The 21,733-nt window shown below is 36.6% G+C and overlaps 2 protein-coding genes across 2 annotated transcripts; one reads left to right on the forward strand and one right to left on the reverse strand.

Annotated features, from left to right (window-relative positions):
- Positions 1–9,607: 9,607 nt before the first annotated feature.
- On the forward strand, positions 9,608–10,696 carry LOC149266454 (heat shock 70 kDa protein-like). The gene has a single exon (XM_089408281.1). It carries the CDS (start codon positions 9,608–9,610, stop codon positions 10,694–10,696), a length of 1,089 nt encoding a protein of 362 aa, XP_089264407.1.
- Positions 10,697–19,462: 8,766 nt separating this feature from the next.
- Positions 19,463–20,464, reverse strand: LOC149266455 (uncharacterized). Its single transcript, XM_089408286.1, has one exon. It carries the CDS (start codon positions 20,462–20,464, stop codon positions 19,463–19,465), a length of 1,002 nt encoding a protein of 333 aa, XP_089264412.1.
- Positions 20,465–21,733: the final 1,269 nt, after the last annotated feature.

Below are 21,733 nucleotides of genomic sequence, written 5' to 3' on the forward strand. Positions count from 1 at the left end.
GGACAACACTTTTTTGAAGGAGAGGGGCATGTTGGGTCCCTATAATACTAGTGATTACCCCATTTCTATTGTAGTTGTACCCCTTATTAATATTGTTGTGCCCCTATTATCCCCATATTGTTATTACTGTGCCCCATAGAATCCCTCTATTGTTATTTTTGTGGCTTTATATTATTATTGTTAGGTCGGTTGGGTTATATTGTGACTCCTTAGACTCCTATATATAGAAAGGAGGTTTTGTCATTTGAATCATCCAAGAATTGTTCATTTATGTAATGTAAAGGAGGTTTCCCCCTCGAAGAGGCTGAATTCTAAGGCGTTGATCTATCTTTTCTATCTTTTTCTTGAGCTAGTTTCATAACAGTGAAGGAGGATTATCCAATTTTGTTAAACACACATGGACAACAAAGACAATGTGAAAGATAAAACATGCAATACAATTTTTATTAACAAGAGATTTACATTTATAGTACATTATGTGACTCTTGGGTTTCAGATCCCAAGGTCTCTTGGACTGCTTAGTCTATTCGGCTTCCACACTAACCCATTTAGGATTAGGTGTCCAACATTCCCCCCCTTAATCCGAAGGGTTATGTATGAGTCCAAGAAGAGAGCTGTAATAAAAAATGTGCAAAAAATGCATGGCAACACTAGGTTGAATGTGCTCTATGAAATGTTGGCATAAAGGGCAGTGGTTTAAGGATGACCACCAACACTGGAACGCTTAGTGCAGTTCCCGAAACTCTTCCAAAACTGGCAAGAAACTGAAGTTTTCTGCTAGAGGAAGTGATCCTATTGTTTTAAAGAGGGAAACCTTCAACCATAAAAGGGAGGTCTCACCCCACATAAAAGGTAAAACTTCAACCTGAAAAGGGAAGTCTCAACCTGTGATGGTTTAAGGATGACCAACAACTATGGAATGCTTAATGCAATTCCTGGAACTCTTCCAAAGCTGGCTAGAAGCTGGTGTCTTCTGCTAGGGGAAGTGTTCTCAATTTTGTTCCTGGAATGCTTCCGAAACTGACAAGAAGCTGAAGTCTTCTGCTAGAGGAAGTGTCCCAGATTGCCAACTGAAGGCATGTTCACGGGCATCTTTGTCTCTGGCTACAACTCTGAAACTGGTGTGGCAGGTTGTGGCTCAGGCTCGCTTGATGTGACTTTGAAGCTTGTAGATGACCATCATTTCCCCCCCTGTCAGATACAAGGTGAGAAGATGGAGAAAACTCAACTGCAAGACTATTCAATACTCTGGAACAAGTTCTGATATGTGTTTGGAATATCTTCTTGGTTGTTAATGCCCATTGCCAAGAAGCGATCCATCCAAGATGAATCTTTGTTCTTGCAGGACGTTTGTTTCTGAAGCATCTGTTTGAAGAATGATTGGTTTTATGACAGTGCTTACATGGATGAAGATCAAAACAGTGATCTTTCAAATGGCCAACTTGGTCACAGTGTTGGCATTTCACGATCTGTTGTTGTTGTTGTTGTGGAAGAGGGGCAGATTCTGAAACAGCTGAAGCTAAACTGTCATGAAAAGCAGGTGAACGGTCATCAATGAATCCAACACTCTAAAACTGAATGGGATTTGAGTAGTCTGGAATATGAAAGGACAAGTCCTTATCATATCCAAGACCAGTTCTGTGCTTGTTGTGGACAAGCTGTTCCCAAGGTCTGATGATGGGCTTGGGAAGTGCAGACTGAGTTTCTGCATCTGCATGTACAACTGCTGCTTTATTGGATTCTGGATCTGATTCAACCTCAATCTTACTAATTTCACCACTTGCTGGTTTAACCTTGAACAACATATAGTTTTGAGCAGAAAACAATTTGGAATGAAAAATCTGTTGAAGCTCATCTTGCTGGAACTGAGATTCTAGTTGCAAAAAATCAATCTTTTCTTGTGCATCATGCAGGCAGGTCTGAATGTCACAAAGAGTGTCTTTGCTAACATTTACCTTCCCACCAATAGTGGAGTGTATTAGTGTATTCAGTAACTCTAATACATCATCAAATCTAGCCATTGTCTCAACAAAGAAATGAACACTCAACAATCCTAGTGGAGACTATAGCAAGTCTAGACAAGCCCCAGTGATTGAAGATTTCAAAAATTAAGAATATCAGTTTGAAAAAGGCACTCAACTAATTCCAGCTAAGAATTTAGCCAATCACTAACAGATTTGTGTCCAGCAAGAATGAGAGGCTCAAAGTCCTTCCAACACAGATACAATAGATATGTTTCACCCTTAAAATGCTCAGGTATACCAAGATACGCTTTGTATGGATGCACAACTAAATGACTTCTTCCTTCTTTGAAATTCGAACTTCAACTACAGGAATGGATTACATATACCTCTGATATATCAACTCTAATAATAACAAAGATCTGAAGTAGAATATACCAGCAAATGTTAGGAAGAACAATGGCTGTAGATAAGTGTTATAACATCAAAGAAGCTCCACAGTGATAATATATGCAACGTATTCAGCTCCAAAACAGAGAAATAAATATGGAGTGTCTTCAATATATTCACAGCCACACATCCAATGAGATGAGGAAGTTTGAGACCCTCTATAGCAGAGGTACATCACCAAACATCACTTCCAATAGTCTATACTCATTAAGATTTCAAGCACAGGTACAGTGATATGCTGCTCAACTGAAACAACCACAGAAAATACAAGTTTGTAGCCTTGGGGCTAGATCATTCTTTATGCCCTTAGTTGTTATGCTTCGCCTCTTGAGTTCGTCTTTCAGCTCTGTAACCTTCCACTGCTTCAGAGGGCGATTCCTAAAACCCCTTCAAGGCAAACAATCCAGGTAACAATCCGAGTTCGAATCCGAACAAGTGCTCAACAGAATATTCACCTCGGATAAGCAAAGCAATATCGTCCAAACCCTCAAATAAGGCCTCAGAATGGACTTGCTGCTATAGGTGATACCTTAGATAACTCGCTAGTCATAGTTATTGTGCTAAAGTCAATTCGCTAGCTCAGATAAGGCCTCAGAATGAACTCACTGCCACAATTAATGTGCTAAGGTCAATTCACTGGCTCAGAGAAGGCTTTAGAATGAACTGGCTGCCACAGTTGATGAGATAGAATTAATTTTCTTGCTCAGATAAGTTCTTAGAATGAACTTGTTGCCACAGTTGATGTGCTAGAGTCAATTTGCTGGCTCAGATAAGGCCTCAGAAATTATACACTGCCACAATTGATACCTCAGGGATGATCCACGGTCATCAACAGTGCCTCAGAGGTATATGACTGTCTCAGAATTGTTTCAGAGAGAGATTGCTGTCAGAGATAATACCTTAAATATTGGCTGCTGCCATTGTTAATTCCTCCGAGGTAGTTTAATGTCTTAGAGATAGACTGTTGCCTCAGTTAAGGCCTCACAGATGGTCCACTGCCTCCACTTTGATGATTTTAGCCCGACGTCCTCACGAGCCTCAGGAACATCTTGCTGCAACAGAAAGGGCCTCGGGAACAACTCGCTATCACAGATGTTGCGTCATAGTTAGCTCACTGCCACAGGTAGTGCCTCAGTGATGGTTTGCTTCCTTTAGCTTCTTCTGCTTAGAGCGTTTGCTTCCTTTACGCGTCCACTCTGCTGAGCTTGGACGCTACCGGAAATTATCACCAATACGATGGGACCCTCTGCTTCCTATCGATTGGGTTCTGGCAACGAAGATGCTTGTTCAGCGGTACAGATTATTCAGAAAACGCAACTCTCCGAAAGTGATTGATTGCTTAGTGGAATCAAACTGGAAAATGGTATTCACCTTTAGGCAGCATCGGCCCTTTTTCAACTTGCATTTAGAAAGATGTCACTCAATCACAAACTTCTGCAGTCCAATTCTAGTATCATGAGAATGCCAAAACAGATCGCCAAAGCTTTAGTATTCGAAGTGCCAAGCAGAGCTCGAGCAATACCAATACCAATTCCGTTTACGTTCCAGCTTCAACATCGGTGTAATGAGCGTTGCCACACAATGCACACACCCCAATTCTGGATTCCCAAGCTTTTACGTGAGAGCCTTCACATGGAGCAGAGAATCAGCAAAGCCAGTTGCAAAAGTATTTGCATTTTTGGGGAATGAGAGTAATACTAAGGCCCTTTCGTCGTTAGAACCCAAAGCCGTCAGTATTCCACAGTATATCTGTGGCAGTGGCAAATGTTCCCAACAAGAATGCCATGCAAACCAAATCATTAGTGAAGGGGCTGTCATAAAACTTTGTAAGAATGACCGACTGAGAGAGGCATTCCACCTTTTACAGCGGATGGACTACCCACATTTCTCAACTTACGCTTCGAACACTGCTCCATAACAATCACACGCACACCTTGCACCGCGAGTTATATCAACGCACAGACTCCGGAGGCACCATGGTTACGCTGGTTAATACCAGGAGGTCTTCTTCAGCAACCGGTTAAGCTGCGTGGAGGTCTTCTTCAGCAACCACAGTTACGAGCTCTGATACTCTGCTCGTAGCTACTCGAACCAGGCATCATTCGAACCAGGGCGCGTGGGAGGTTCGATCTTGGAACCTCCACCCAATTTTAATGTTTCCGGCGTTGCAGCAGAGGAAACTTTGACTATGATTAACCGTCTCCACAGAGAAGAAGTCTCTGGAATATCACCTCAACCAAAAAGATTATGAGGAAAGAAGAAAATGCGATTGGCACCAGATATGCAGATAATCCATAGAGAGAGAATGAGTAAAGAAATCAGTGCATATCCAGGGAATCAAAGACCCTGTCAAGGAAGAGAGGAGTTACAACAGAAGGCGGAGAATAATGTCAGATATTTGCAGCGTCTAAACAGTGGTAGCGTTTAATGGGTAGCGACTGTGGAGGGGCAGTGGACAGACTGACCACGCAGAGGTTCTTGAATCATTTCAGTTTCCATATTAGATAACCATTGTATCTGCCCGTCGGACCCCTGATAGACAGAGGTGGCAGCGAATCTCAGACAACGGTTATGGCAGAGAGTATAGAGCGTAGGAAAGAATATGGCGCAAAATGAGGAATAAAACGCTCAATAAGGTGGCAATTCTGATCAATTTTGATTAGTAGAAAGACAGAACTGACATGTAGGTAGAGACCACAAAACAAGTGGCTCAAATATGAGCAGGGCCAGAATTCGCCTGCTCTGATACCATGTTAAACACACATGGACAACAAAGACAATGTGAAAGATAAAACATGCAATACAATTTTTATTAACAAGAGATTTACATTTATAGTACATTATGTGACTCTTGGGTTTCAGATTCCAAGGTCTCTTGGACTGCTTAGTCTATTCGGCTTCCACACTAACCCATTTAGGATTAGGTGTCCAACAAATTTCATTGAAAGATCTTCCATGGGCTACTTTCCAACAGTAGTTGGGGTATTAGAGGATTAGATGCTCTCAAAGTTCTGACATACTAAGATGGGGTAAGATTCCAATTGTATCCTTCAGCTTAAAAGAAGTCTACTTAATTATTTCAGAGCATTTGGCCTTCGACAAGGATGTTATTTGGACAAGGATTTGGTTTGGTGTTTATTGGCCAAAAATCTCCCTTTTTCTCTGGTTTATTGGCTGTACAAAGACTTTTAACTTGGGATTGAATTAGACGCAAAGGTTATGAAGGAATTTCTTTATTTTTTCTTTGTAGCCAGGAAGAAGAGACAATGCACCACCTCTTTCTCACTTGTGTTTTAGCATCGGAGGTATGGTCTATCATTTATAGAAAATTTGGTATTACTTTCTATGAACATGAGACTCTTTCTACTTTGTTGGAGGGATGACATTGTTTGAAATTTAAAAATCCTATCATAAATTGGGCCTGAATTATAGTCATTGGGTTCATTCTTTAGAACCTATGGAAAGAACATAATAAACGAACTTTTCAGGAAAAGATACACCCAGGGAGAGTTATTAGAGAGTTGGTTCTTTCTTACTTAAGAGAACTCCTTTTAGTGGTTCCATGGTCCTTGGAAGATTGGATGGTAGATGATGTCGAAGCCTATATTTTGAAGAATTTAAACTTGGATTGGAGGATGCTTATTATAGTAGATGAACCATTTGTTGATCCATATACTCAAATTTTTCTTATCCCCCCTCCAAGTAATTTTATTAAACTAAACTTTGACGGGGCATCAAAAGGCAGTCCAGGATTAATAGGTTTTGGAGGGATTTCTCGTGATGAGAAATGTTCACCTTTGAGAGTACATACGATGCATTATGGGATTGCAAGAAATAATATGGTTGAGTTCATGGCTCTGGAAAAAGGCATCCAAATTTGTATTTGGTAGGTGTATAAGTTAATACCGATTGATGGGGATTCACTCATAGCTATATAATGCATTCAAAAACTTTTAAGTGATGAGAATTCCTAAAAGGTAATGAAGAGTTGGATATTGGAGGGGATTGTAGATAATATAAAAGTTTTGTTGGACATGCTAGAATATGTTTGCACTCAACACACTCACAAGTCTGGAAACCAGGCCACTGATTTTCTGGCCAATATGGGTTGTTGTTATATTGATATGGATTTGGATTTTCAATGGCCTTTCACTTTGTGGCAAGCGGATATGGAGCATATTTACACCTTGATTGAAACAAACAAACCTTCCCCCGATGGGGGCGTACAAATGGATATTATAATCAATTTTGGACAAGAATCAGTATAACACTTATGTTAAGCTCAACTAGTGGTGGACGAACTGATTTAATGCATTTTATTAGTATGTATGCCTTTAGGTGCTTTAAATGTTTGTTTAGAATGGGCAATGGTCATTGGTTCAGGCAGAAGGTGCATGGAGGCAAGGTCTTTACCTCGCCTTCCATCTTTGGTTACTCACTCTGTAGGAGTTGGTGTTTGTTCTCTTGGTTTGTCTTTATGCAATTATATACATTTGCATTATCTCTATTTGCGTTTGCGGGTGGAGTGCTTGATTTTGGGTGTTGTGTTTGGATTTGGTTTCCCTTTAACAACTTTGTCTCTCGGTGAGTTTCAATTCGTGGGTCTCTATTTATCAATTCAATTTTCTCTTCTAGGTGTGGGTTTACTTTCAATTTGGGTATGCTAGCTCCTTCAATGTGACCTTTTCTTGTGATGTTTAATTTGGAGGACCTGCGCTCACAGTCCTTGGTTCAAGAGTCTTTTGAAATGACATTGTTTTCTTTCTTCTTCTTTGTTTCTCGCATATTATTGAGGTTTGGTCCTTTGTCTCGAGGCCATTGTGTTATGGTCTGTGGTTCAATATGTGTCAACATTATATGTGTAGTGAGCTATATAATCTCTTGGGTTGGGGCCTTATGGAATGGGTTTACGTGGACAACCTAATTGTCTATAAGTCTGGAATTGAGGGAATCCCTGTCCATCCTTCAATGTCCTTTGTCTCGAGGCCCTGGTGTCATGGTTTGTGGTTAAATCTGTGTTCAACATTATACATGTAGTGAGCTATATAATCTCTTGGGTTGGGGCCTTGTGGAATGGTTTTTCATGGACAAAATGATTATCTACACGTATGGAATTGAGGGCATCCCTCTCTGTCCTTCAGTGTCTTTTATAGATCATGGTCTTTCTTTTGGTTGTCCTCATTGCCTCTCTTTAAAAAAAATTATGGCTCCAAGGAAAAAAATGCCCAGTGGGGCAAGAAAGGACGTGTCTTATTTCTTACAAATCAGTGGTCATTGCCTTTAATTCTGTACCCCTCGAGGTTCGTAGGGAGATTTTGGATCTAGAAAGTCTCGAGTTGGAGACTGTCCTTATGGTTTGGATTCTAAATCGGTTGGTGTGAGGGAAAAATGGCTTCCAACTCATGGTCATTTTCGGAAAAGAATGTTGAATTTCTTAAGTTCCTTGGCCTTAATTCAATAGACAACAACATTTCTCCATCTCCTGTTCAAGGAGAAACATGTGGAAAATTATAACATTTTCTAGTCTATGGGGGACATTAAAGAATGGTTCGTAACATTCATTTCTGCTTGAACAATGCGGATGCTCATCTAGCACGAATGGAAACTTTATTGGTTTGTGATTTGGGTTCGAGCGACCTCACGGATCCTCGTGCTAATAGTGTGTATACCCTTGTGTTGATCTCTTCAAGCAATGAGTTGTATGGGGAAGACAAATGAGGGCAGGTATCTATGGCTTTCTTTATTAAATTTATTGGCTTCGGATTTTTGAATGATATATTATGGTTTTGGTTTTGGTGAATAACACATTGTTTTAGTTGTTGGATATGGTGGCCTTCAACTCATTTTGTGCCCATCTTGGAACTTTTGTACTACTGTATGGAGGGATGATGTTTTAATGCTGCGTAATATTCTTAAGCTTCTCTCTCAATGTTTATTGAATTTTTTGAAATGCATTGCATCAATCATTTTGGATCACCTTTGTCTTGGTGGGACTACAAGAATGTTTTTATGCTTGCTTTTGGAAGTCGCCTCTTGTTTCATTTTATATAATGATAGTTTGGATGGAACAAATTGTAATTCCTGGTGTTATGCGTATGGGAAAGAGCTACAAAGCTAACTGATATTGCAATCTCTTTGTTGCCGTGAGAGGGGCTCTACAACTCAGTACATGGTATATGTAAAGATGTAATGTAAGTATGCAGACAATTTTAAATGTCGGCTGATTTAAAATATTAAAAAAAAAGGTAGTGATAATTGGCATTAATGTAAACATTTAAATGTTGGCTCAATTAATAATAAAAAGTTAGAGTAATAAAAATAATAAAATTCAATTTTCTATATTTTGATTTTTTAATTAACTTGTGAACAAGATTTTTTACAATACCATGGGCCAATACTATGGCTTATCAATACAAAAACCATATCTTATTTCACAACCAAAATATTTTATAACAATATCACAAGATTTTTAACCATTATTAACTTGTAAAAAATAGACTTTGTTACAATACCATGGCTTATCAATACCACATGCCTAAAAATACATAACTTATTTCACAATCAAAATATTTTATAAAAACATGAAAAGATTCACCCCCCACTTTACCATGGATATCATTAACTTGTAAATAGACTCTCTTACAATACAATGAGCCAATACCATCCCTTATCAATATCACATGCCCAAAAACCATAACTTATTTCACAATAATTTTATTTTAATTTAATTTTACAACATTTTTTTAATTTAATCTAAAATAAAAAAAAAAGTTATAATTAATTTTGAGATATATCTAAAACTTCTATCCTCACAACCATTAAAATTATACCCATAAAAATTAAATTAAAATTTTAATAAAATAAAAAATGAAAATACTTTTACATATAAAATGTAAAATGTAAAATTGATACAGTATAAATGGATCTATTTGTACTAAAGAACTTATTTCGCACCAAAAAAATGATTGAAATACCCATAATTAATTTTTTTGAAAAAAGAAAAATCTGAGATTTAAAAAAGAAAATCTGAAAAAAATAATTTACTGTGGAATCCGTAGACAACGCATTACGTTGTGAGGTCAGAAGAAATGACTGTATGACGTGAAACGCCTGACGGCGTATTCACTGAGACAGATGTGAAAATCTGACTTCAATTTTCATCCGTGTCGAGTTTCACTTCGAACATAATAGACATTATGTTAATTAAAGGAAGTAATTGTAACCATTTATTGGGCATAAGTGCTAAAGCTCTTCGGAGGCTCCGGGCAGAATGCGAAAGGGCAAAGAGAAATCTGTCTTCCGTGGTAGAGACTGTGATTGATATCGACTGTCTATACGAAGGGTTGGATTTTCACATGAAAATTACGAGAGCCAAGTTTGACAAGTGCATGCGAATCGTCAGCGGATGTCTGGAAGATGGCAGGATGAGCAAAGAAGAAATTAACGAAGTTGTATTAGTAGGAGGTTCCACACGGATTCCAAAGGTACAGGAACTCCTTCAACATTTCTTCCATGGAAAAAAACTCTGCAAAAGCATAAACCCCGATGAGGCTATTGCATATGGAGCTGCACTTCAGGCGGCAGCCTTGAACAATGAAGGCATCCAATTGGTCGTCATGGAGGTCACGCCTTTGAGTCTTGGGATCGGAATTACAGGGGGTGTAATGTCGGTAGTCGTTCCGAGAAATACTCACATTCCAACTCAGTGGGAGGAATTTTACACTACAGCGCGTGACAATCAGGTAGAAGTGTCTTTTCGAGTGTATGAAGGCGAGAGAGCAATGGTTGCGGACAACAATTTGCTCGGTAAATTTCGGTTGAGGGGAATTCGGGCAGCCCATTGTGGAGTAGCAAGCTTTACAGTAATCTTTGAATTGGACGCAGACGGAATTCTGAAGGTGTCAGCCCGGGAAAGGGGAAGTGGGGTAAGCAATTTCGTTACTATAACGAACGATGGTGGTCGGCTGAGCAAAGAGGAGATCGAGAAAATGAGAGGTGATGCAGAGAGATTCAGAAGGGAGGATGAAGAGGTAAAGAATAAGCGCACTGCCAGAGTCAATATACAGAATTACGTTTACAACATGAGAAGCAGAGTGAAAGAAGCCGAGACTAAGGGAGAGCTGAATGTGACAGTGGCAGCGGATATTGTGCAGATGCTGAATAGTGTGGAGGAATGGTTGGATGAGAAGGAGAGTGCGCAGCTTTTCGAGTTGGAAGAGAAATTGAGAGGTTTGAAAAATGAAATGCAAGCTTTGACAGGAGAAGGAGAATTAGATGTTAGTTGAAATTGTGTGATTGCACCGTTTTGTAGAAAGTTGATAAGACATTGGTATATCATGTTTTGTCGTCTTGGAACAACATGAACAATTTTTTTTATATTTTGGAGGCTCTGTTACTATTATGCCCATGGGGTTTACAATGTTTTTCATCAACCTGGTATTTGCGCTTTTCTATATCCCTGAAATACAGTGATGCAGATCCTTTTTATATGAATTTTTGTTATATGAATTAGAAAAATTTATTATTAATTATAAAAAATAATTAATAATTTAATTATACTTAGAATAAAATAATATTGATTCTAATATTGTTTTAGTGATGAATTATACATATTGATTCCAAATTTGTTGATCTAATTTTTCCAATGTGATTTTTATAGAAAATGTTTCAAATTTTTATGGAAAATGTTTCAAATATTCATAAAATAATATTATTAAGTATTAATCTAATTCATTTAATAATTTAATTATATTTAAAATAAAATAATATTATTAAGTGTTAATCTAAATCATCTCACATTAGTTCTATAAAGCATAGAGAGGAATTAAATTGGTTGAGCTGTAAATTTTTTGATCATTTAATTTTATGTTGTATTAAGAATTTTGAGGGCAGAAATTTAAATTTTTTTTTTAAATGTTGACATTTGAATATTTGTAGTTATTTTTTTCTCTATAATAAATATATCAACATAGGATATACATCAGTTTTTTGTTGTTGTTTTATTGTTATGTTATTATTTGGTTGTAAGATATTTAATCATTACAAATCAATTATGAATGAATATAATATTTTTTGGTGAGAAATTAAAAAATAACAATTTTTATATAATTTTGTCAATAAATTATAAATATAAATAAATTTTTATTACAAATTAATCAAATAAATAAGTTCATAATCAACTTGTAAAAAAAATAAATTTTTTTTATATAATAAAATTAATAATATTCTTAATTTTGTATTCTATTTCAAAACTATAAATTTAAAATTTATTTTTATTTTTAATATAATATCACATAAAAATATCTTCTCTCAATTATTCCATATGATAAAAACATCATTAAGTACATTATGATACTAAATTAATCCATATGGTCTAAACATCTCACTAAAAATAAATTATATATTATTAGGAAATTCAAAAGTCAAATTTTATAAAATATTTTAATTATTAAAAATAATTTTAATTCATACTGTTTCGAAATGTCCCAAATATTCGAGGAATAATCAAAATAATCCATAATGAAGAATACGCAAGGCGTTATGTGCCATCTATACACTCCTAATTACCCCGAAGGCGTTCTTTAATGGAGGTTCTCACCTAAATTTCGTCATGAGAAATGGCCCTCTGATTTTCATCATTCTCAGACTTATTTGGCCCACATCCCAAAGATCTCCACTCGCAACTTTAAGTGGAGGGTGATTTAATACTTTTGAAATTTTTAAAACAATAAATCTTTGTGTGGGTTCAAAATTTATGTCATGCAGATGGATCTCCAGGTTTATTGGAATTTGACTTTGGATTCATAATTTTAGTGCCATTATTTCCAGGTTTATTGAAATTTGACTTTTAAATTTATTGTTGGGCTAGTTAACTTGTAACTTTGATGAGTAGCTTTGTTGATTCATTGTATTCAAAGATAACTAAATTCTAGGTTTATTCTTAAATTATTTTTTTAATCAAAATTTTGTAGTTTTGAAGGCATTTAATTTTAGAGGAGGATATTGTTGTTATTGTTTTTTAAATATAGATTTTATTAGGTTGGCAAATGTAAATGTGTCTATTTTAATTTTTTTCAGCGTGAAAAAAGGTTATATATTGTGTAATATTAATCAAAGAAACAAAAGTACAGCAATATTTATATGGGAACCACCAGATATGACAGAAAATATGTGGATCAAAGTCAGATAATGAGGAAAGATTCAAGAAACCTTTTTCTATTCAGCTACATAAATCAATAGACAATATTTGATTTCAAGAGAATATTCTGTCTTATATACTCTTAAACCGATTATATGAAAAATATTTGAACAGATTTTCAATTTCAAACCAAAGACTAACACATTAAATTTAAATATCATTTATTTCACCACTTATTGAATTAAATTTAAATATCATTTGTTTCACCACTTATTGAATAGATTTGAGCCACTAGTCCAATTGGAATCAGATGATTTCATTTCGTTGCAACTAATCCATTACCAATTTTCAAGTATAATTGCAAGAGGAAAAACAATGATATTATTCTTACCCTTTACTTAACATTTTTATAGCTTAAGATAAGTAGTTTCTAATACTATCCAGTTAGACCCTAATGCTTCTAATTACTAGGGTTTTCTACTTGAAATATCACTCCAAATTTGGGACTACGCACATCTATCTTAACATTCTTCTATTTCTAGATATTAGAAATGAATTTCTCTCCTAAATTTAATATTCAAGTTAGATCTTTCCTTAGCTATTTCATTATTGTTTAAAGGTTCGGAAATATTTTACCTAAGTTACATCTTTCCTTAGCTATTTCATTATTGTTTAAAGGTTCTGAAATATTTTACCTTGTAATTTTTGTTTGTATTTAATTCAACCTAAATAAGAATACTATGAAAAACAGGATGAAGAGTTTGCATGTTCGACACTTTTTAATTTTTAACCCATTGAGTCGAGTACTCAACTGGGTTTTATGTAGAGATTCAATGCTAACTTTAGCTTCAAATAGTACATTCAAAGTGATCATAATTCCGGACTACCCTACTCATAGGATTTCTGACCTATTGATGATGCTCATCAACTTCCCAAGTACAAGATTCTCAAGTTATTGGAATTGTCGTAGAGCTTTGATCGTTTATTCATTGGCATAAATTTTTTGCGAAGATGTGAGTAGCTTCGGTGGACTTAGACTTATGGATATCAAAGTACTTTACCATTTGTTCACTACAATATAGTGTTTGCGGAGATGTGAGTAGCATTGGTGGACTTAGACTTATGGATATCAAAGTACTTTACCATTTATTCATTGCAATATAGTGTTTGCGGAGATGTGAGTAGCATTGATGGACTTAGACTTATGGATATCAAAGTACTTGATCATTTGTTCATTGCAATATGGTATTTGTAGAGATGTGAGTAGTAATTGTGGATTTAGGGTTATTAGAGATAGGTTAGGGTTAGGGTTATGGTTATGTGAGGGTCATTGGATTTAATGTATAACTTAGATTTTATTCGAAATCTTTTCATTTTTCATATATTAAGTGAATTTTAAATTAATAAAAAAATTATATGTTCTTTTAATATATTATTATTATAATATACAATTAATTTAATAATAATTTATAAAAAAATAATAATAATTATGTTTTAAGATAAAGATTATAATATATATTTATATATATTTTTAAATATAATTTAAATTATTAATAAAAAATGATTATGTATTTTTTTTATATGTAATTTAAAATAATAATAAATAGTCATTATATAATTTTTGATATCTCATTATTGTCTCGTAAATATTATTTAATATTTCCAAAAACTCTTTTCAACTGGAAATTTTTATTAATAAAAAAACCATATACTAAAAACAAACTAATAATGATTTATTAAAAAAATTAACTATATTTTAAAATAAAAAATTATAATATAAACCTATAAAAATTATATATATAAATATTTATTTATAGTATAGAATATTTATTTATAGTATAGAAAAATATGATTAATATTTATTTATAGTATAGAAAAATATGATTAATATTTATTTATAGTATAGGAAAATATGATTATATAGTTTTTAATATATTATCTTTAAATAAATGAGATGATTCGAATGAGGAGTAATTCGAATGAGGAGTATTGTTTTTGATATATTATTGTTAAATAATTGAGATGATTGAAATGAGAAGTAATGGAACACTAACTGAAAAATTTGAGGTATGTGTGATTTAGGGTTTCAAGATATAGATTAATAAAGGAATATCTAGGCATACAAGCACCATGAAAAGGTTTACAAATGATGTAATCAACAAAGGAGAAGACAAACCCTCAAATTAAGCCCTAATTTGAAACACTATGTAGGGTTAGGGTTATTTTGGGGCACAAATTGTTAAGAAAGATGACATCAACCCTACCAAGGCAAATTTAGCCATGTAAAATGCTAGATTTTAAGTGAGAATGATCAACAAGATTAAATGAAATTCAATTAGGTTAGGGTTGTTTTGGGGCGCAAATTGTTAAGAAAGATGACATCAACCCTACTAAGACAAATTTAACCTTTTAAAATGCTAGATCTTAAGTGAGAATGATCAACAATCTCAAATTCAAGTCAATTAGGATGCAATGTCTATCTAAAAATCACCCTAATTGAAATCAGCCCTCCAAACTAATCATGGTAGCTTGCCTCGAAGGACTTTCAAAATTGAAAAAGAAGAAAGTACATATATATATATATATATATATATATATATATATATATATATATATATATATTATTTTTATTTTTGAGGAACAAAAGGATTCCTCGTGCCTATTTCCACTTGGGTGATGGAGTCTTTAGGGATAACTTTAAGAGAAAGTGAATTAATAACTTTATAATAATACCTTAATAACTATACATTAATTAATGAGTAAATTAATCTATACATTAATACATTAATAAGTATTAGCTATATATTTATAACTATAGATAGAGATAACTATACATGGACATAACTATACAATAAAATATATCCATTTATATGTAGACATTAACCAACACTAACATACATTAGAAGACATTAATACAATAATTAATAAACAAAAAATTGACATTGTAATTTGACACACAAAATCAATGTCACATTGCAACGTTGCAATATGATGAACAATAAATGATGTCCAAATGTGATGAACAAAAAATGATGTGACAATGTGACTAACAACAATTGATGTTGTAATTGTACAAAAAAGGGTGTCACATAGTCAACATGGTTGACCATACTCGACATGGGCATCATGGTCAACCATGTTCAACCTGTGTATCATAGTCAACCTTAGTCAATCATAGTAAACATGGTTTTCATGGACTATAATACTCAACATAGGCACCATGATCGAACATGGTCAACCACAATCATTTATAGGTAATTGGTGACAAACAAAAATTGTCGTCACATTGTGATAAAAAATATCAACATCACAATGTGATAAACAAGAAATGATGTCACATCGTGACACTCAATGTAACGAAACAAACGATGTCACAGTTTGACGAATAGAAAATTATGTTGCAATGTGATGAACAACAAATGACATGGAATTTGGACAAAAGAATGGTGTCATAATGTGACAAATAACAAAATGTTGCCATGTGGCGAATAATAAATGACTCTACAATGTGATGAAAAATAATTATGATGTTACAATGTGATGAACAACAAATAACATTGCAATGTTATGACATAAAAGTGTGCCAAGAAACTATTATGAACATAAATATATATTATAAATAACAATAACTTATTAATAATGAAGGGGCATATATGAAAGGACATGACTCTACTAACAACCATGACCCTTATGAAAGGGCACTTCCCACCTAGTATATAAATGGGGCCTTCATTGTATTCAAAACATATCATTCATTCACATAATATACAATATATTATTTTCTCCTACAAGTAATTCTTTACTTTTTCCCATCAGGGAAAATCGTAATTTCATTAGGAAAGAGGAAATTACATGTTGTAGATGCTATTGCATATGATGAGCATTATCGAGATCATGAAAAACAAAAAAGTTGCCATTGATCCACGTAGGGGACAACCATAAAACCATAACTGATGTACAAAATAAAGTAACAGTATGTAATATGCACTGAGACAATCTATATATACAAAAAAAGGCTTAAAGCCTAATAAAAAATATATGTATGCATGAATAAAGTAACCATGACATGTTAAATATTCAGATTCATAAAAGTTCTGTGGTAATATTGGAAGAAAGTATTGCCTCCCTGTTCTCTGATCAACTAGATGCCTGACTCCCTGATCGCAGCCTCTTTGGATAGGTTGTCGGCAACTCCGTTCTACGTCCTGTAAATATGTGTGCAAGTGAAAGAATCAAAATGTGATATCAATCTCAAAATCTCTTCCAAGATATGCAGTGATGTGTATGAAGAGCATCTAGTTTTTCTGTTGAGCCAATCACAAATAATTTTAGAATCCCCATGAAGTTGCAAATCCGTGCAATGTTTCTCCAAAGAAAATTGTATGGTTTGTTTTGCGGCTAAGAATTCAACTAAGTTGTTTGTGCATCTGTGAAGACCAATCAGCACGCTGTAGGAGTGTTGTTGGGAAAGGTGGAGAATAGCCCCCCCACCATAGCGTTGTTCTTGGGTAGCATCGTCAAAGAAAGACCATGGTTTGTTGTAATTGATTTGATGGTGAGAGGGGTTGCGTCGATGGCTGGGAGGATGATCATTCGAGATAATATTGTAATAAACAATGAATTTTGTTGCCAAGGCATCCCAATTAGGCACCAAATCCTGAAATATGTTGCAATTCGTAGCTATCCATATTGTCCAACAGGTAAGGAGAGGGAGGTTTTGAAACTTTGGGGACGTGGAAGTCTGATAGCAGACTTGCCGAGCAGCAAGTAAATTGATCCCAGTCCATCTTGATATGTTGTAAGATTAGCTTCCACATATGACAAGTCATTGTACGTTATAAAAAAAGATGAGAGGTTGTTTCATTTACGTTTTTACAAAGACAACACTAGTGGGGCCCATGTTGTGATCGCTCGAGAAGATTTTCTCTTGTTGGTATCTTGTTTCGAAGAATAGTCCACATTAAAAGTCTAGATCTGGGGGGAGCCTTCAATTTCCAAAGATGTCTCCACCAGTCAGACAAAAGAGGTGGCTTCCTCGGTGCAGCGAATGTCAAATATCCTTCCTTTGGGGAGTATCTGCCATTTTTAGATAGAGCCCAAATAATTTCATATTCAGATGTGGGCGTCCGAAGGGGTTTGAGCGAACTCCTCCCATTGTTGAGACAAAAAAGGAGGTATGTTTAAGTGCTATGCGGATTTCCAAGCTTGATGAAGAAAAGTGGAATTTTCAAGGTCCACAATCTGAGAAATATAAATTAAGTTCTGTTGTTGGAGATGTAGAATGAGGTCCCTGGGTAGTCGGTGCATGTCCCCACAGGCCACCCAAGGATCAAGACCAATTCGGACTGTGTTGCCAGATCGGATCCTCCAGGTGATACCTTCTCTGATCGGACTCAAGGCTTTAAGAACCGCCTTCCAGATGATTGAGACCCCGGAGGTACTTTGATGTGCTCTCCTAATCCAGTCCATGATGTGTAGAGGAGCTACGTATTTTGCATATGTAACCCTCATCCATAGGCTATCTACTGCAACTAATTTCCAATCAAGTTTTGCAACAAGTGCTAAAGAGAAATCCTCTAGTTTTTTGATGCCCCACCCACCCCATTTTTTTGGGAGATTTAGAGCCTCCCACCTAACCCAAGCAAAAATCCTGCCCTGTTTGTTTCCTTGCCAAAGAAACCTACAACAGAGGGCTTGTATTCTGTTGAGAATGCCTCTACGGATCCAAGCCAAGGACATCCAATAGACTGGGGTGGCCTCAAGGATGCTTTTGATGAGAGTGAGTCTTCCAGCCCTCGAAAGGTATTTAAGATACCATGTGCTTAGCCTTTTTTTCCAATTTGGCAATTAGCCAAGTCCAATCAGCAATTTTATAACCTAGAGGCTTTAATTTGTAGCCTAGATATTTGAGGCCATCTGCTAATTGCAATTGGGAGAAATGGAAGCGCTTAAGGGCAAAAAATATCTCATGCAGAGTACACTCAGTTGTATTCAGTGTAGACTTGCTTTTGTTAATGATCATTCCTGTAACCATTTGAAAGAGAGTGAAGGTAGCCTTGATACTACTGATGTCCCCAATACTACCATTGATGAAAACCAGAATGTCATCAACAAAAAGAAGGTGAGTTAGGGTGCAACCTTCCGTAATCTTAATACCTTTTAGTCTGACCCTCTGGTGCTCATCTTTAATAAGATTGCTGAGACCTTCCATAACGAGAAGAAAAAGCAATGGCGAAAGAGGATATCCCTGTCTTTGCCCCCTTCTGGAGGTAAAGAAGGGAGAAGCACTTCCGTTCACCAAAACACTGAAGGGAATAGTAGTAATGCAGCTCATGATCCATTTAATGAATATATACAGGAAACCCAGATGAGTTAACAAGATTCTAATATAAAGCCAATTCACTCTGTCGAAAGCTTTAGATAAGTCAACTTTCAAAATCATACCTTTGCCCCGTCTTGAGTGTAGTGTGTGGATAACCTCCTAAGCAGTGCCAACTGCTTCATGAACCTGTCTGTCTTGTAAGAAAGCAAATTGTTCCGGCGAGATGTGGTTGGATAGGATGGGTTTCATCCTGTTGGAAATTATCTTGGCAATAATCTTATATATGCAGCTGCAGAGTGATATGGGGCAGAAATGCTCGAAGGTTTCCGGGTTGTCTTTCTTAGGAATGAGAGCAATGAAAGTTGAAGTAATAGAATTTTCAAGAAACCCTTTGCTTCTCAAATCCTCTATTATTTGGAGCAGATCATTCCCAATGATGTTGAAAAAAGCCAAATAGAATTCCACCAACCATCCATCAGGCCTAGGGCTTTTGTCCTTTTTGAACCATTTTAGGGTGTGTTCTAGTTCCTCTAGAGTAATTGCCTTTGTTAAATCATCCTTTTCCCTGGGATCCACATATTTGGGGAAGAGCTATGCCACCCTGATGATTTCTGCAAGATTTATGTCCTGGGGGGCTTGGTAGGTTTTCTTGAAGTGTGTGGAGGCCAGATCAGCAAGTTGAGGAAAGGTATTTAAAGCCTGCCCCTGTTCATTTTGGAGTTGCCATATGGTGTTGATCGAATTTCTTCCATTAGCAAAGTTATGGTAGAATTTTGTGTTTTCATCTCCTTCCAACATCCAGATGGCTCTGCTTCTCAGGCGCCAGATTTCCTCCTTCTCCTTTAAAATTCTTTCCCTCTCTGCATAATGAGAAATCATCCTATCCTTATGTTCCTCTGAGGAGTAAATACCTCCCAGATTGTTCTCAAAAGAGGAAATGTCAGCTTCAATATGATGGAGGGTTTGATTCTCCTGCGTTCTCTTATTAAGGGCCCAAAGTTTGGACATCTTTTGGATAAATATTTTGGTGCTGTCTTCTCTTCTCCCAGGGGGGTTTGCTCTCCAGAAATCAGAGATCATTTTTTTATAAGAGTCATCCTTGAGCCAGACTGAGCAGAATTTAAAAGGACCTTTAGGTTTTGTTCGCCCCCGTACAATTTCTAGGTAAATAGGGAGGTGATCAGATATCTCCCCAGAGCCAACCCAGTGTCTGATATGTAGACCTAAATCCAAAAACTTTTCTTTAACGAGGTAACGATCTAGTCTACGGGCCAGACTGTCATCCCCTGTCCTGTTGTTTCTCCAAGTAACTTGTGGTCTAGCTGAGGGAATATCAATAAGATGGTGGGCTTCCAGTTCAGTCAAAAAGTAATCCGAGAGAGAATCTCTCTGAGCCCTGTGTCCCCGGGATTCAGCATGACCAATGGAGAAATTCAGGTCGCCCCCCAGGATCAGGTGGTCAGTCTTCAAAGAATCTGAGCTTAGGAGGTTTTGCCAAAAAACAGGTTTATTTTGGCACCGGCCGTATACATTTATGATCTGGAAATGAATCCCCAGTTCTGCCGAACTGATGTCCGCTCCTAGATGACCCATCCCACCCTAGCAATTATGCAATTTGATTGTGCGGGTGTTGTAGCTCAATGCAAGACCACCCGACCTCCCATGGGAATCAATACCAAAAAATATCCATCATGGGAGCATGTTTTGAAGGGACTGCGCAATGTCAAGTGATGAGCCCAAAGTTTCTTGCAGAAAGATAATATCCAACAGTTCGTGTTTTAACAATCTACGAAGGGCTAGTTTCTTGTTCGACCTAGCCAGCCCTCTACAGTTGAAGGAGAAGATCTTCATGAAGAGGGAGGATGGGATCCTCTTGCTCTAAGCATCCCTGGTATGGTGGATTAAACTCCCAAGGCAATTACATCTTCTGCAGTGCCTTTTTCCTTTGAAAGAAAAGAGGGTCGACCCCTCATGATTTTAGGGGGAGGGGGGGAGTGGAGGATTTCAAGTCCGAAATGGTCCTGTGCTTGTCTTTTCGATTGTGAGTGGGTCATGTAGCGACCAGGAGGGGGGGCCAGGGTGGGGAGAGTAGTGGACGGGGAGGTATGAGAGGGATTTGGAGCAGGTGCAGGGGAGAAGATGGGAATGGAGGCTATCGGGCAGGTGAGAGGAGTCGATTTAGGTGGTGAAGCACATGAATGATGTTCAATATTTGACATATGCAGAGAAGAGAAAGTGCTAGATAAATAACAGTCCAAATGAGAAGAACTACAAGCGGGGAGAGGAATGGTAGGATTCATACCCAAAGATGGCAGGCCTCCAGAAGGCGACTGTGGCTGAGACTGAGAAGGCTGTGATCGATTTGGTGGTCACCCTTGCTTCTTCGGCATAGGAGGTGCTGCTGCCCCATCATCAGGAATCTTCTGCTGAGTGTCCGGAAACTGTGTTGCGTCCGGGTCCAGAGTGGCCAAAGGAACTTGTCTCCTGGGCAGTGCTTCCTGATAAGTATGTTGCTGAGAGGCCCCTTCTTGTTCAGTAGATTGAAATTTCTTCTTCTTCAGCAGAGGGCAGTCCTTAAAAGGATGCCCTACCTTATGGCAGTGACGGCACCGAAAGGGGATGCCCTCGTAATCCAATAGTTGCCTTCTGGTATAATTCCTCCAACAAATATCAATGAACTCCAGTAAGCCCTCAGATAGGTCCAAGTGAACCAAGATCCTCGCGTAGACTAAATCTCCTGGTGTCTGATATGATTGATCAAAGTGAGATAGATACCCAGTGCATTTCCGATGAGTCTGAAAACATCCTCGGTCCAGAAGTGTAGAGGAAGGCTGAGCAATCGAACTCAGATTGGCCCTGTGT

This window comes from Pinus tabuliformis, chromosome 6 (genome assembly GCF_031772625.1).
Source record: "Pinus tabuliformis cultivar Carrire ecotype Pingquan chromosome 6, CPIR1, whole genome shotgun sequence".
In the NCBI taxonomy this organism is placed as follows: Eukaryota; Viridiplantae; Streptophyta; class Pinopsida; order Pinales; family Pinaceae; genus Pinus; species Pinus tabuliformis.